Below are 16,381 nucleotides of genomic sequence, written 5' to 3' on the forward strand. Positions count from 1 at the left end.
CACCATTTCAGCATTGTATTTTCTTTTACCCTTGTTTTCTTGGGTTACACTTGTCTTCATGCTATTGGCTAATTGAATCATTGATGGCAAGTAGTTGATTGGTTGGCCTATATAAAGGAGTCTGTTTTCTTTTCACTCTGCTGAGTTCTCCTGTGAGCCACCATGTGAGTTCTTGTCCTTGTTTTTCACTATAGCTGTTTGCTCCACTGTTCTGAACTGCCTTTTTGACCTCTGCATCTGTTTTGCTAAGAAGAGGATTGTTTTGCTTTGGACTATCTCTATTGGACTTAAACTTTGAACTCTGACTTATTTTTTGGACACTTAGAAGCCTGTGATTTTCTGTTGGATTTTGTAACCTGGGACTGGATCGTTTAGATTACCATAGACTGCTGATTATGAATGATTTTTGAACTTTGAACTTTTGTGCCAAGAACTGTTTTGCCATTTTTTTTTTTTTTTTGGATTCCTGATTTTTTTGTGCGTTTTAATGACTGACCTTTTGCCTTATTGAATCTGGAGTTATATGTGCTAAAGATTTATTTGGATTTTTGTAATTTGATCAGGTGCTCTCAGTAAAGACTTCCATTTTTGAAAACGCTAATTCTCTGCATCTCTGTCCTGAATCTGTCTCCTTCCGAGGGTGGCCTTGTGGTTTGAGAGGTTCAATCCCCATCTCAACCAAAACCGTGACACTGATAGTTGACAAGGCACGTAGCACTGAGATTGAGTGGAATAACTGTTTTATTTTATCTACATTCACTGGATTTTGAGAAACAGACCATTTTTTATTTTTTGCAAATTTGATAAAAGCTTTATACAAAACGTCTGACAATCATTTCCGCTTAGAATGGTAAAAAAAGTGAAAGGAGCAATTTGTGAAAAATGCGATAATTATTGTAAATTAAAAAAAGAAGGTACTTTTTATTCCTTTTTTTTTACTTTTTTGTCTTTTTTGGGGTTTTGCTTTCAAGTAGTTCCCCCCCGGTTGGTTCAGCATCATGCTACACCATTATGTTTTTCTCTACTCACAGGATATGAACTGATAATAAATTGTGTTCTTCTTTTTTTGCAGATTATTGGAATCAAGATCATCTCTAATGGGAACATAAAGAGACCTTCAGCATGTATAAACTCTGTTTTCAGGCATGTTCGGTGTAAGTGGTTTCCCTGAGCCACCTTTTCTTTTTGACTTGATGCATATGTTACAGTTAGGTCCATACATATTTAGACATTGATAAATGTATTGTTATTTAAGCTGTGTATCACAGTGCAATGCCACTGAAACTGAATAGTGAATATGAGCTGAGGTGATTGACTTGGCCATTGCAGAACATTCCATTTCCTTTCTTTAAAAAGTATGTGGCTGCTTTCAAAATATGCTTTGAAAGCAGGGCATACTTCCTGGCTTCCAAATTGTTTGTGACGAGTCTTTTTTCCAGGAGTGTTGGCGTTCATCACTGATCTTTTTTTTTTTTTCTCTACAAATAATTTTCCAGTATCCTTTTAATTTTTGATTGGACTTTCACTTTCCTTTTTCCACATTTAAATTTTTTTCAAAAGAACACCCAGACCGGAAGCTTTCTTTTTTTTCTCCTCCCACATACGATAAAGACCGCAAGCAGAGGCCATCCACATTGGATCTGCTTTAATATCAACAGATCCTCAATTAAGGTACATGAATCCATTCATCATGGCACACCTTCAGCTTGTTCAGTGTGCTGAGTGCAGGATGTTTAGTCATTCTTCCTCCGTCACTAGTGATGGCTTTATTTGTGACAAGTGCAAATTAGTTAGCTCTCTGATGGAGAAGATTGCAGCTTTGGAGGTGCATATCCAGACTTTAGAGAAGGCTAGTGAGAATGAGAACAGTGTAATTTCTGCAGGGGAAAGTCTGGATGCCCTAGGTGGAGTTAGTAATCCCCCAACTCCGGCATTAGAGTCCTCACAGCGGGGTGAATAGGTGATGACTCAGTAGCATAAGTGTAGAACCAAATCTACCGCTGAGGCTCACCCACGGGAGCACCACTCCTCTCTGCTTCACGTGTCAAACAGGTTTGGCCTCCTCATGCACCCACTGAGAAACCTGAAAGAGCTCTGGTTATAGGAGACTATCATATGGCACGTGAAATTAGTTAGGCCTTTAGGGTCACCAGCAGCTTTAGTCAGGTGTATACCGAGAGCCAGGGCACTGGACATAGCAGGTAATCTTAGGTTCTTAGCCAAGCACAGGTTCTAATTATCCATGCAGGAGCTAATGATAAACACCTTCGTCAGTCTGAGGTTACTAAGAGTAACTTTGTAGAGGTGTTTAAATTAGCGAAGGCGATGTCGGATGCTGTAGTATGCTCTAGCCCCATCCCAATGTGGTGTGGTAATGTAGCTTACAGTAGGTTATGGTCACTGAACTGCTGGTTGTCCAGGCGGTGCTCTGAAAACAGTGTGGGCTTTATAGATAATCGGGCTAATTTTGAGGGCACTGCTGGTCTGTTATGCTTGGTTCACACATTGGCTTTTCAGCCCTGCGTATGTACAGTATATCAAGATACGTGGCGGTAAGAAAGGAATGTCACAGCATTGCCAGCTTACATAGCTAATACTCTAGGATGTGTAACATGATCTCCTTGTATGCCAGTGTGCGGCGTATTTTTAAGTCTGTATTTAAAAATCCATAGCACATACATAGCAGCTTTGATACATCACACATGTCACATGTACACCATAAAAACGAAAGCTTTGCAGCAGTGATGCAGTGGGAACATTGCACGAACACCTATTATGTCGTGTGTATGGTTTAGTTGACATGTGTCTGATGAAGGTGGCTCCGGGGCTGGCTGGGTGGATGCGGCTGATGTCTTCCTTTGCCCTTCTTGGGTCCTGACTTCTTTGCTGGCATGATGCTTTCTTGACTGTGAATATATAGCATGAAGTGAGTCCTCCTGGATACAGTTATATACACCAGCCTCGTCTAACTGGCAGAGGAGGAGGCGTCACGGTTATTTATAATGATTATCTAGGTGTAACACACAAACCTGGTTATAAATTTAATACATTTGAAGTTCTTCAAACAAGCATAACATATGTAGCCACAAAAAATAAGTTGACCTAGTTATTTCTGTTACTTATTATTTACAGGCCCCCAGGGCCATATTCTGAGTTTCTGAATTTGTGGATTTTATCTCAGATCTGGTTATTTCCTTAGACAAAGCTTTAGTTGTCGGAGATTTTAATATTCACTTCGATAACCCAGAAGACCCTTTGAAAACAGTGTTTGTGTCCATTTTAGATTCAGTAGGGATTAATCAATGTCATAGGACCGACCCATAATGGTGGTCACACCCTTGATCTAATACTAACATTTGGGTTAAACATAGAAAATATAGTCACACTTCCACAGTCTGAAGTTATCTCAGATCATTGTCATCTTATTCAAAATATGTCTGAGTAATAATATATGCACCTCACCACGCTACTGTATTAAATGTACATTCACGTCAACTACTGCACAGAGCTTTATAAATGATCTCCCAGAGTTATCAACTTTGATTGGGTCACTGTCAGCCCCTGCAGAACTTGATCAGGCAACTGAATGCTTAGAGTCAACATTCTGCTATACTTTAGATAATGTAGCTCCTCTTAAAAGGAAAATGATTAGAGAGAAATAAATTAGTACCTTGGTATAATAATGACACTTGCACTTTAAAACAAACCACTCGAAAATTGGAATGTAAATGGCATCAAACAAAATTGGTAGCGTTCAAATTAGCGTGGAAGGAGAGCTTCCTGAAGTATAGAAAAGCTCTTAGTGCTGCTAGATCAACATATCTCTCTTCCCTAATAGAAGATAACAAAAATAATCCTAGATTCCTATTTAATACTGTAGCAAAATTAACCAGGAATAAGTCCACTATAGACACATGCACACCTGCAGTATGTAGTAGCAACGACTTCATGAATTTTTTCAGTGATAAAATTGAAAATATCCAACAAAAAATTCAAACGACTAATTAAGGCCAGACAGTTTAAGTGACAATTTAAGTAACCCTGTAGTTAACAATATAACTGTATCAGATCAGCAATTATAATGTTTTACTCCCCTTAGATAAATCAAGCTAATTTCATTAATCTCAGCATTAAAATCCTCAACTTGTGTACTAGATCCCTTATCTACATGACTATTCAAACAGATCACGGGCGATTGCTCTAAGACAACGAGGGAGGCTCAGCCTCTAAAAATGACGAACATCGTGTAGGATGAATTGCGCTAGGCTTATGTTATAGCCAACCTTATAACATTGCTATTTCAGATCCAGAATCATAGAAATATATGTGCTCAACCCACTACAGTGCAAAATCATTCCGTTATAACTTCCCCCAGTTCGCCTAATGTGTGCGTGAGTTTTTCCCCCTCGTGACAGCGCGATGCAGCCCAGCCTCAGTGCACTTCAATGGCATTTGGGAGCTATGCGCTTGTCAATCTCAAAATGCAAGACGGTTATTGGACAAATACTGCGAAAACGCCCGCCCACGGACTCCGAGCCTCACAGTGGGAGGGACATGGCAGTTTCCGCGAGGAGACTGGTGATTGGTGAAAGCGGCCGGATATTTTCTTTGACAGCTCGTTTCAACTATAGACAGGCAGCGGTGAATTTCAGTTCAGCCCCATGCAGATTCGCAATTGCTGTGGTGTATTGTAAGAGATCAGCTTGCATTTCGATTTCATTCATTATATACGGTTTCTACCAGCTTTTTTAGTTTGTATATATTTTCATTGTAAATAAAGTGTAAATATAGTGTTGTCAAGTTTGCTATCTTAGTTCCAGAAATTTCGTTTATTTGAGTGACTGAACTTGAACTTGAGGGGACTAGTTAGCTAGCAAGAAAGCTGCGCACGGATGCCAAGCATTGCTGATTTAATTTTGGCGAAGCCATTTGCCAGTCTTCCTTTCGAGGAAAAAATTAAAATTAAAGAGCAGGGTAGACCAACGCCTCAAATTGACTTGGTGAAAAAGGTAGGGAATAATACTCGTTCCTTTCAGCTCTCCTGGTACGAGAAAGTGAATTGGCTAACAGCAAGTGACCCACATCAACAACAGTAAATAGGCTACTTTAGTAATATGTCATGGATGGACCAAAAATATAGAATCTATTTAAAATGTTTATGCTGAGTATATTTGTAAGCGACCCTACGTGTGGGTGGAGCACAGAGGACGGCAGGACAGAGATCAGGTTTTATAAATGGCTTTATTGCCACACTTTTCAGTATCACAATAACATTCACCGACGCACAGCCGGCGTCTGGTTCAGGGCTGAGCTCCTTCTGCTCTCGCTCTCCCTCCTGATATAGGGCGCAGTCACTGGGAAGACACACAAACAGGTTAATTGCTCTCAGGTGACGTGATTCTGCCACTTACCTTCCCTGACTCCGCCCTCCTGTCACAGACCGGCGCTTGACCACGCCCCCGCTGCCACATACCCCCACCGCCCGACTCAGGCCGGGCGGCCGTCCGGCCTGCAGCCGACTCCCCCCCCCCCTTGACGGGAGAGGAAGTCCGCCACGACCATCTGCGCCCCCGGCCTGTGGACCACCTTGAAATTAAAGGGTTGGAGCGCCAGATACCAACGGGTGATCCGCACGTTGGCATCTTTCATGCGGTGGAGCCACTGGAGGGGCGCGTGGTCCGAACAGAGGGTGAAAGGGCGCCCCAGCAGGTAGTACCGGAGGGCAAGAACCGCCCACTTGATGGCCAGACACTCTTTCTCTATGGTGCTGTAGCGCCCCTCACGCACCGACAGCTTCCTGCTGATATACAGGACAGGGCGGTCCTCCCCCTCCACCTCCTGGGACAAAACCGCCCCCAGCCCTCTGTCCGACGCATCGGTCTGCAACATAAAAGGGAGAGAAAAGTCAGGGGAGTGTAGAAGTGGCCCCCCACACAGTGCAGCCTTTACCTCTGAGAAAGCCCGCTGGCACTGCTCCGTCCACTGGACCGGATCTGGTGCCCCCTTTTTAGTGAGATCAGTCAGCGGGCTGGTGACGTCCGAATAATTAGGTATAAACCTGCGATAATAGCCAGCCAGCCCCAGGAACTGTCTCACCCCCTTTTTGGTCTTGGGCCTCGGGCAGGCCGCAATTGCTGCCGTCTTATTAATTTGGGGACGCACCTGCCCGTTGCCCAAGTGGAAGCCCAGATACCGTACTTCCACCCGCCCAATCGCACACTTCTTTGGGTTGGCTGTGAGCCCCGCTCGCCTCAGCGACCTAAGGACGGCCCTCAGATGTTCGAGGTGCCGCTGCCAGTCATTGCTATAGATGATTATGTCATCTAAATATGCTGCCGCATATGTGGCGTGAGGGCGGAGGACTCTGTCCATCAGCCGCTGAAACGTTGCGGGGGCCCCAAACAGCCCAAACGGAAGGGTGACGAATTGGTGTAAACCAAACGGTGTGGAAAAGGCCGTTTTTTCTCGGGATAGTGGAGTCAAGGGGATCTGCCAATATCCCTTCGTTAAATCCAGTGTCGAATAAAAGCGAGCAGTGCCGAGTCGATCGAGCAACTCATCAATACGAGGCATTGGGTACGCTTCGAATTTAGACACCGCGTTGACTTTTCTATAGTCCACACAGAACCGGACCGACCCGTCGGCCTTGGGTACCAAGACCACCGGGCTGCTCCAGTCACTGTAGGACTCCTCGACGATGCCCATTTCGAGCATGGTCTGAAGTTCTTCCCGAACCACCTTTTTTTTGTGTTCAGGTAGCCTGTAAGGGCGGCTACGCACTACCACCCCCGGGGGCGTCTCTATGTGGTGCTCTATGAGGTTAGTGCGACCGGGCAGGGGCGAGAACACATCCGAAAACTCGGTCTGCAACTGGGCGACCTCCGTGAGTTGGGTCGGGGAGAGGTGGTCTCCACAGGGGACCGGAGAGGTACGTGATGCCAATGTCCCTTTTTGAACCTCCGGCCCCAGCTCCGCCTTCTCTGGAACTACCGACACCAACGCCACGGGGACCTCCTCGTTCCAGAGTTTAAGCAGGTTGAGGTGGTAAATCTGTAACGCCCCACCCCTGTCCGTTCGCCTCACCTCATAGTCGACGTCCCCGACTCGCCGTGTGACCTCAAAGGGTCCTTGCCACTTGGCGATCAATTTGGAGCTCGACGTGGGCAACAGTACGAGTACCTTATCTCCCGGAGTGAACTCTCTAAGGCGCGTACCCTTGTTGTACAGGCGGGCTTGCCGTTCCTGGGCCTGCCGCAAATTCTCCTGAGTTAGGTGGGTGAGCGTGTGGAGTTTTGCGCGCAGGTCCATAACGTACTGAATTTCGTTCTTACTTTGTGAAGGTCCCTCCTCCCAATTTTCCCGCAGCACGTCCAGGATGCCGCGCGGCTTACGCCCATATAATAATTCAAACGGGGAGAACCCCGTGGAGGCTTGGGGGACCTCTCGCACTGAGAACAGCAAGGGTTCGAGCCACTTATCCCAGTTACGTGCGTCCTCACTTACGAATTTTTTAATAATATTTTTGAGGGTGCGGTTGAATCGTTCCACTAAACCGTCCGTTTGTGGGTGATACACGCTGGTGCGGATCGGCTTAATCCCCAATAACCCATACAGTTCGCGCAGTGTTCGTGACATAAACGTAGTGCCTTGATCAGTCAGAATCTCTTTCGGGATTCCAACTCGGGAGATGACGCGGAAGAGTGCCTCTGCAATACTGCGTGCTGAGATATTGCGCAGAGGCACTGCTTCCGGGTATCGCGTTGCATAGTCCACCAGAACTAATATAAAGCGGTACCCTCGTGCTGACCGATCTAATGGCCCGACGAGATCCATCCCAATTCTCTCAAACGGGGTCTCGATTAACGGTAGAGGGCGCAAAGGCGCTTTTGGAATGGCCGCTGGGTTTACTAACTGGCATTCGCGGCATGCCGTACACCACCTACGGACATCGCCGCGAATCCCCGGCCAATAGAAACGGGCCATTATTCGGGCTAGTGTTTTATCCTGCCCTAAGTGTCCAGCCATGGGATTAAAGTGAGCCGCCTGGAATACCAATTCCCGGCGGCTCTTCGGAATTAAAAGCTGCGTGACTCGCTCTTTCGTTTGAGTGTCCTGCGTCACTCGGTATAATCTATCCTTCATAATCGCGAAGTAGGGGAAGGACGCGGTGGCGTTCGGCTGGAGCGTTTGACCATCGATTACTCTCACTTGGTCAAACGCATGCCGCAGAGTCTCGTCTTGCGACTGCTCTAATGGGAAATCCGCGAGGGATTCCCCAATAGAGAGAGGAGGAGCCGGCGGCTCCTCACTCTGACGCGAAGATGACGTAGACGGCTCTGTGACAGCTGCTCCCGCCAAAGCGACACCGGGACCTCCCCCTGTCAAATGGCAGGACCCACTCTCGACTAGGCGTGTCATTAAACCCCGAAATCCCGGCCAATCAGTCCCCAAAATTAGAGAGTGGGTAAGGCGAGGATTAACCGCCGCCTTTACTATGAATTTTTCCCCTCTGAAAATAATGTGGACCGACACCAAAGGGTAGCTGTGAACATCCCCGTGCACACATAACACCTTCACCCCTTGTGCTCCCCCCAATGCCTCGTTTTGAACCAGGCTTTGGCGAATTGAGGTCTGATTACAACCAGAATCCACCAACGCCTGATATGTAGCCCCTTGGATACTCACCGGTATGCGATACGCTCCGGCCCGATCGAGGGCGGCCTCTGGCGCGTCGGGGATCCGAACCACCGCGCCCACTTCCATTGCCGTGCACTGCTGTTGAAGGTGGCCCGGTTCCCCGCAGCGCCAGCAAACCGGCCCGGGCTTTCCCTCTGCACCGGTGATCTGGGGCTCACTCACCTGAGGTGGGGGAGAGACAGACACAGAAGGGAGAAACGGGAGGGCACCGCGGGTGCGGCGGGCCGGCTGGGGGGGTGCCGGCCCCCGCCTCCGCGGAGGGGGAATGGGGCGAGGACAGGACACAGGAGGAGGGGGAGAGAGAGAGAGAGAAGAGGAGAGAAGAGATGCCATCTGCTGTCCTGCCGCCGGGACAGCCGCCAGATGATCCTCCGCCAGCTCGACTGCCTGATCCAGCGACGCCGGGCGGTGGCACTGGACCCACTCCGCGGTTCCGGCTGGTAAGCGGGCGACGAACTGTTCCAGTACCACCTGGTCGACGATTCCCTCGGCGTCGCGATCGTTGGCCCTCAGCCACCGCCAGCAGGCGTCCCGGAGCTGCTGGCCGAACGCGAACGGCCGGCCGACTTCCTCCAGTCGCAGCGCGCGGAAGCGCTGGCGCTGTTGCTCCGGTGTGCGCCCCACGCGCTGGAGGACGGCCCGGCGGAGGTCCGCGAAGGCCAGCCGGCGGTCGGCGGGGAGCTGTAGCGCGGCCAGCTGTGCCTCTCCCGTGAGCAGGGGGAGGAGGCGCGCCGCGCGCTGCTCCATCGGCCACCCCGAGGCTTCGGCGACCTGTTCAAACAACGTGATGAACGCCTCGGGGTCGTCCTGCGGGCCCATCTTGGTGACAATGAGGGGAGACGGGCCCGCGGCCGGAGCGCTGGTGGACCCCGCCGACGCGAGGAGATGCCGGAACGCCTCGCGATCTTCCTGCTGGGCCAGCACCAGGGCTTCGAAGCGCTGCTCCTGCTCCTTTCGGAGCGTGACGAGTGCCTGGTGCTGGCTTTGCTGAGCCGTGGCGAGGGCGTGGACCAGATCGGCGAACGGGGAGGATTCCATGGGGCTGCTGGTTTGGTGCTCCACTGTCCCGGGTTTCGGCACCACTGTAAGCGACCCTACGTGTGGGTGGAGCACAGAGGACGGCAGGACAGAGATCAGGTTTTATAAATGGCTTTATTGCCACACTTTTCAGTATCACAATAACATTCACCGACGCACAGCCGGCGTCTGGTTCAGGGCTGAGCTCCTTCTGCTCTCGCTCTCCCTCCTGATATAGGGCGCAGTCACTGGGAAGACACACAAACAGGTTAATTGCTCTCAGGTGACGTGATTCTGCCACTTACCTTCCCTGACTCCGCCCTCCTGTCACAGACCGGCGCTTGACCACGCCCCCGCTGCCACAATATTATATTGGAATATATATTTTTCTGGATATGAATTAAACACAGCTACAATTTGGAAAACATTTTTAAACAAAAACACAGCCGAGAACATTTCACACTACAGACCTGGATTAAAAGTGAAGGGTCATCAAAATTGTCAATAAAACATTTCTCAGTCAAAATAAGTAAAATATAGGGAAAGTGTCATTGAATGAAATGTGTGGCCCCCAGCTCTACTGCTGAGGTTCCTGACAAAGAGCTGCTTTCAATAATGATCAATTTTTAAACAACATGCCACAATTTTAAAATATACCCCCCCCCCCCCCTCATGTATATTGGACAGTAGGCTAATGGGCCAAAAGAGCCTGTTATTTCACAGTTTGTGACCCTGCCAACAATCAGCCAGATCAGAGGCAAGAGTATGGGCAAAATTGATGTGTTTTTTTTTCTTTTAAAATCTGGAAATATCGTAACCGACCAGCCTCCCCTGTTTGAAAGACTACCAGCCACCACTGAAACAGATAATACCTGAAGTAATTGAACCGCTTCTAAAAATAATAAATTTTTCTATTAGGATTGGTTTTGTGCCCAAATCCTTTAAACTAGCAGTTATCAAACCCCTGATTAAAAAAACCTGACCTCGATCCTTGTCAGCTGTCCAGTTATCAGCCAATATCAAACCTCCCCTTTATCTCCAAGATCCTTGAAAAAGCTGTGGCACAGCAGTTATGCTCATATTTACATAGGAATAACATCCATGAAATATATCAGTCAGGATTTAGACCTCATCATAGCACAGAGACAGCTCTGGTTAAAGTAGTAAATGAGCTACTGTTGGCGTCTGATCAGGGCTGTGTCTCGCTTGACCTTAGTGCAGCATTTGATACCATTGATCATCCCATTCTCCTGGATAGACTAGAAAATGTTGTGGGAGTTAAGGGAACGGCCCTCTCCTGGCTCAGGTCTTATTTAACTGATCGTTATCAGTATGTTGATGTAAATGGTGATATTTCTAGACAAACTGAGGTAAAGTTTAGTGTTCCACAAGGTTCTGTCTTGGGGCCACTGTTTTTTTCTTTATATATGTTCCCTCTGGGTGATATTATTCGTAAACATTGTATTAGTTTCCACTGTTATGCTGATGACACACAGTTGTATGTTTCTGCAAAACCTGATGAGAGACACCAGCTTAATAGAATTGAGGAATGTGTGAAGGACATTAGACACTGGATGCTGATTAACTTCCTTCTGCTCAACTCTGACAAGACTGAAGTACTTGTACTCGGACCACATGCAGCTAGAAGTAAGTTTTCTGATTCCACAGTAACTCTGGATGGCCTTTGTTTCTTCACGTGCAGCAGTAAAAGACCTCGGAGTGATTATTGACCCCAGTCTTTCATTCGAAACTCACATTGATAACATTACCCGGATAGCTTTCTTTCATCTCAGAAATATTGCTAAGATAAGAAATTTAATGTCACTACATGACGCGGAAAAACTAGTTCATGCTTTCGTTCCCTCCAGGTTGGATTATTGTAATGCCTTACTGTCTGGATGTTCCAATAAGTGCATAAACAAGCTCCAGTTAGTTCAAAATGCAGCAGCAAGAGTCCTAACTAGAACTAGAAAATATGACCCCATCACCCCTGTCTTATCCACACTGCATTGGCTCCCAATCAGATTTCGTATTGATTATAAAATACTACTATTGACCTTTAAAGCACTGAATGGTCTCTTGCCACAGTACCTGAGTGAACTTCTGCTCCTCTATGACCCACCATGCCTACTTAGATCAAAAGGTGCAGGCTATCTGCTGGTACCTCGTATAGTGAAGGCTGCATCAGGGGGCGGAGCCTTTTCTTACAAAGCCCCACAGTTATGGAACAGCCTTCCAAGTAGCATTCAGGACACAGACACAGTCTTAGCATTTAAGTCTAGGCTGAAAACATATCTGTTTAGTCAAGCCTTTTGTTAATTTTATTAGGTAAAGGTGTAGATCTGGAGGGTCCTCAGAGTGTTTTGGTGAACTGGGATGTATGGATGCTGTCAACCTCCTACTCACTTGCTCACTCAAATTTGACGGTGTAGTGGCTGCTGCTTTATGCCCTGGGGCTCCCTCATGCCTGTGTTACCTTCTGGCTCTCCCCTTTTAGTTATGCTGTCATAGTTAGTTTTGCCAGAGTCCCTGCTTGCACTCAGTGCAAAATGTATACTGTTCCTACTTATCAGGTGACATTGGACATTCCCTGCCCACTGTGTAATTGCGTTTCGGTCTAGACAAACCCAGGCTGTGTACGCTCTAGCTTGAGGTTAGCTGTTTTGAGTTCTCTATTTAGTTATGTTTGGTTTGTTTCCTTGGCTGTTTGAGTATTGGTACTTCAACAGAATATTACACTAGGCATTGCTGTCACTTGTTCAGCTGACACTAGAACTTTCTTGTCTAGAAGTTCAGCACTTCATGTACCTGATGTTTGCACTCATTGTATGTCGCCCTGGATAAGACCATCTGCTAAATGTAATGTAATGGTACATTTTGGGTCATGGTACAGTTGTTCTCCTCTCCATACTCTTCTCTTCTCATCAGTCTGGTAAAAGTTGATCTTTGTCTCATCTGTCCATTGTATGTTATTCACTGTTCCAACTCTACATGATTTTATATTCGATTTTTGCAAACTGTTGCAAAACCTTGTCTCCTGGTTTTTGAGGCTAAACAGTGTGGTATTCGATCTTGTGGTAAACACTCTGTACTTACTCTGAAGGCTTCTCTTGATTCTTGACTCTGATACAGACAAGCCTACCTCTTGGATGGTGTTCTTGTCCTGGCCAACTGCTGTGAATTTTTTTCTTTCTTTTTATGAATGTATCAAATAGTTGATTTGGCCACACCTAATGGCGTGGCTGTGTCTTTGATTTTTTTTTTTTAGCCTAATGATGGCTTGCTTCACTGGCACTGCTTCAGTTTGGAGTTAAATTAAAGCTGGAAGTCTGTAATTTTCATTATTTACTTTTAACTACTGTATACTGTGGGAGATAGCAAAACAACAGCAATTTTTTCAGTGTCCAAATATGTATTGACCTTAATATATTTACAAACAGTTCTGTGAAAAATAAGTACATGATGTACAAATAAGCACATAAGTAAATAAGTACATACAAGAAATTGTACACTTTTCTCAACATAATTAAACAATCAAATGTCACACTTTTGAAACAGTGCCTAGAGATAAAGGTGATGAACAAAACAACAAAGAAAATGAGCTTTTTCAATCATTTATTCAACAGAAATATCAATAGATGTAATATTCTTCTGTGGAGAAAGTAAGTATATCCTTAGCTTCTGAAGCTTTAACAGAAATATCTTCTTGTAGATGTTTTGTATAATTGTCCACCAGTCTCTGACATCAGCTTGGTGAAATTTTGGACCACTCTTCCATGCAAAATTCCTCGAGTTGCAAGATGTTTGAGGGTTTTCTTGCATGTTTTGCCCTTTTCAAATCTCCCCACAACATTTCAGTGGGGTTCAAATCTGGGCTTTGACTAGGCCATTCCATAACCCTCCATGTCTTCTTTCTGAGCAGTTCCTTGATTTGCTCATGTGCTTAGGATCATTATCTTGTCAAAAGGTTCACCTCTGGTTCAACTTCAACTTTTGAACAGATGGCCTCACATTGTCTTCAAGCACCCTTTAATATGATTCAGAATTCATAGTTAAATCAATGAATGCAAGCTTCCCAGTCCCTAAAGCAGCAAAGCAACCCCAAACTATAACATAACATTTCCACCACCATGATTCACAGTTGATATGAGTTCTATTTCGTTTCTCCTGACCGCCAGAGGCGGTGCTTTCAGCACATGGATATCCATCACACGAACGTGCAGGTCGAGTAATAGTAACAACAAAGTCACGTGTGACCTGGGTGATGTCACCCCGTGACCCCGGCACAAAAGACCGGTGAACCCAGGAAGTGACCTCTTGCATCTTCTCGCGTTTGCAGGTTGCAAGTTGGATTGGAATTTGGACAAAGCGCCGTGTTAGTTTTGTTACCCGTAAGGTTGGGGCTGTGCTTACGCATCCTCCAAGAAACTGCGTTAAGTCCACCAATTCGTTTTCTCTTGTCGTTATATTCGTATTGATTTGTTACTCCGTTAAGCTGAGTGCTCTCGCTCGGTGGAGTTAGCTGACTAGCCCTCCGAGGCGGTGTCCTCGCCGCTGGAGGCCGGCTTGTTTTCGTTCAGATAAGCGGTTTTCATTCATTTAAATTAAAGCGGTGTTTCTCGCCGCTGTTTGTTATCAGTTCTGTGGCGCACGGCGCCTATCTTTGTTAATATTATCGACCGCCTTGTTTTGTGTAGCCTTGCCTCCGGCCTGCTCACGGGCCGGCTGTCTTGTGTGTTTTAGCGGCGTATGATGTCTTCTCACGCTAGTGAGTGACTGTTTAGTTGGGATACTTACTTGGGGTGTTCTCGCCCTATTTTTTTTAAGTTCCCTTCTGCCAGCCAGGTGTCATGGACCTATTCTCTTGCTGCGCCAACTGCCGGGCCCCCCTCGAGCCGGAGGATGGCCACCGCGAGTGCCCCTCGTGCCTGGGTATTGATCACCTGCGGCAGGGGCTGACGGACATGGCCTGCGCAGACTGCATGTGCCTGACCGTGGCTGCGCAGACCGCCAGGCTGGCTCGGATGGATCCTCCATCTGACATCCCCCGGGCCTCGGGGGGACAGGACATGGTGCTGGCTGCAGCAGCGGGGCCCAGCAAGCGCCGTGGGGCTCCCCCATGCGTCCCCGCTTCCAAGGCGAAAAAGAAGCGCTCGGGCGATTTGGCTCGGAAGGTGGAGGTGATGTCCGCCGAGCTGGAGGAGATGAAGGCCCTGCTGGCGAATCTCCAGCCTCCGCCACAGGGCAGCAGTGTTCCCGCAGCCACCCCATCTGCCTGGAAGCCCGACCGTTCGCCATCACCACCGCTTCTGTCACCGGCCGTTGATGCACACGGCCTGGATGAGCTGTCGATCCGGGCGTCGGAGAGCTTTGACTGCGGTGGGTCTGACGGTCACGACTCCACCTCTCCGGCCGGTTCCCAGGCCACCAGCCATGGCACCGTGGCAGCGTCGGAAGGCGGACGCTCATCCATCCAGCCAACGCTGAGGGCTGCATTGGCCCATCTGGGGTTGGACACGCCCCCGGTGGCCCAGCATCAGAGCGCTTTCTTCAGAGGCTCCACACAGCCTTCCTCGTTGTCTGTTCCGCCCTCGGCCCCATACATCGAGGAGTTACAGAGGTGTTGGGCGGACCCTAGACGCCTTTCCCACCTCCCTAGTGACTGCAGGGCCCTGGCAGCAATGCAGGACGCCCCTACCTACGGCCTCCAGCAGATGCCCAACATTGAGCCCTCCGTGGCTGCCCTCGTCCTTTCGCCCAACGAGGCTCTGCGGCCTGACGCCCGATGCCCCCGCACTCAATGCCGTGCGACCGATGACCTCATGATGCGGGGATACGACACGGAGGCACGAATGGGTCGTATTGACAATTCCATGTCCCATCTGCTGCTGGCCCTCGCCCAGACGCTGGAGGGGACGAGCGCGGCATCATGGGAGCTGTGTGACGCGGCTCTCCAGGCCTTTGCCTACTCGTCGCGGGAACTGGGCCGGCTGATGTCGTATCTCACCCTCGCCCGCCAGCAGATATGGCTGGCGCAGTCCCCTCTGGCCGAGCCCGACTGCCGTGTGCTGCGCTCTCTCCCTGTTGTCCCTGGGGAGCTGTTTGGCGAGGCCACTCAGCAAGCCCTGGACCGGAGTGCCCAGGTCGTCCAGGTGCGACAGCAGTTTGCTGGCCTCCGCCAGGTCCACCACCACGGCAACGCTGCCCAGTCCTTCAGGGGGCCCACACCGACTCTGTCTCGGCCACGCACCCGCCAGGAGACCAGACGGGTTGATGACTTTCATCGCCCCACCACCTCCCGGACCCGCGGCGCCGCCCCCTACACCCAGTCCGCTCCTCGTTGCCCCCATGGTGACTGACGGGGGCGGTCTGGGCGGCGCTGACATCAGCGCGCTGGCGGTCGGCCGCTTTTCCAGCGAACAGCTCCAAAGCTGGACAGCTTTGACCCCAGACCCCTGGGTGCTGGTGACCCTCACCGAGGGTTACCGCATCCAGTTCTGCCACCGACCGCTGCATTTTCATGGGGTCAAACACACCACCGTGAGCCATCCAGGGAAGTCCCTCGTCCTCCGGCAGGAAATCGCCACCCTCCTGGAGAAAGGAGCAATTTCTCCTGTCGACAGGCAGAGACAGCAAGGTGGGTTCTACTCCAGGTATTTTCTGGTTC

At 48.6% G+C, this 16,381-nt stretch overlaps 1 protein-coding gene across 1 annotated transcript in view; it reads left to right on the plus strand.

Annotated features, from left to right (window-relative positions):
- The window catches only part of LOC132892687 (alpha-2-macroglobulin-like), a 156,973-nt gene that overhangs the window by 92,461 nt on the left and 48,131 nt on the right, over positions 1-16,381 (plus strand). The window contains exon 17 of the mRNA XM_060930999.1: positions 1,073-1,124. Coding sequence (XP_060786982.1) covers positions 1,073-1,124 — 52 coding nt within the window. The remainder of the gene's footprint in view (positions 1-1,072; positions 1,125-16,381) is intronic.

The sequence above is a fragment of the Neoarius graeffei genome, chromosome 10 (assembly GCF_027579695.1).
Source record: "Neoarius graeffei isolate fNeoGra1 chromosome 10, fNeoGra1.pri, whole genome shotgun sequence".
NCBI classification, from domain to species: Eukaryota; Metazoa; Chordata; class Actinopteri; order Siluriformes; family Ariidae; genus Neoarius; species Neoarius graeffei.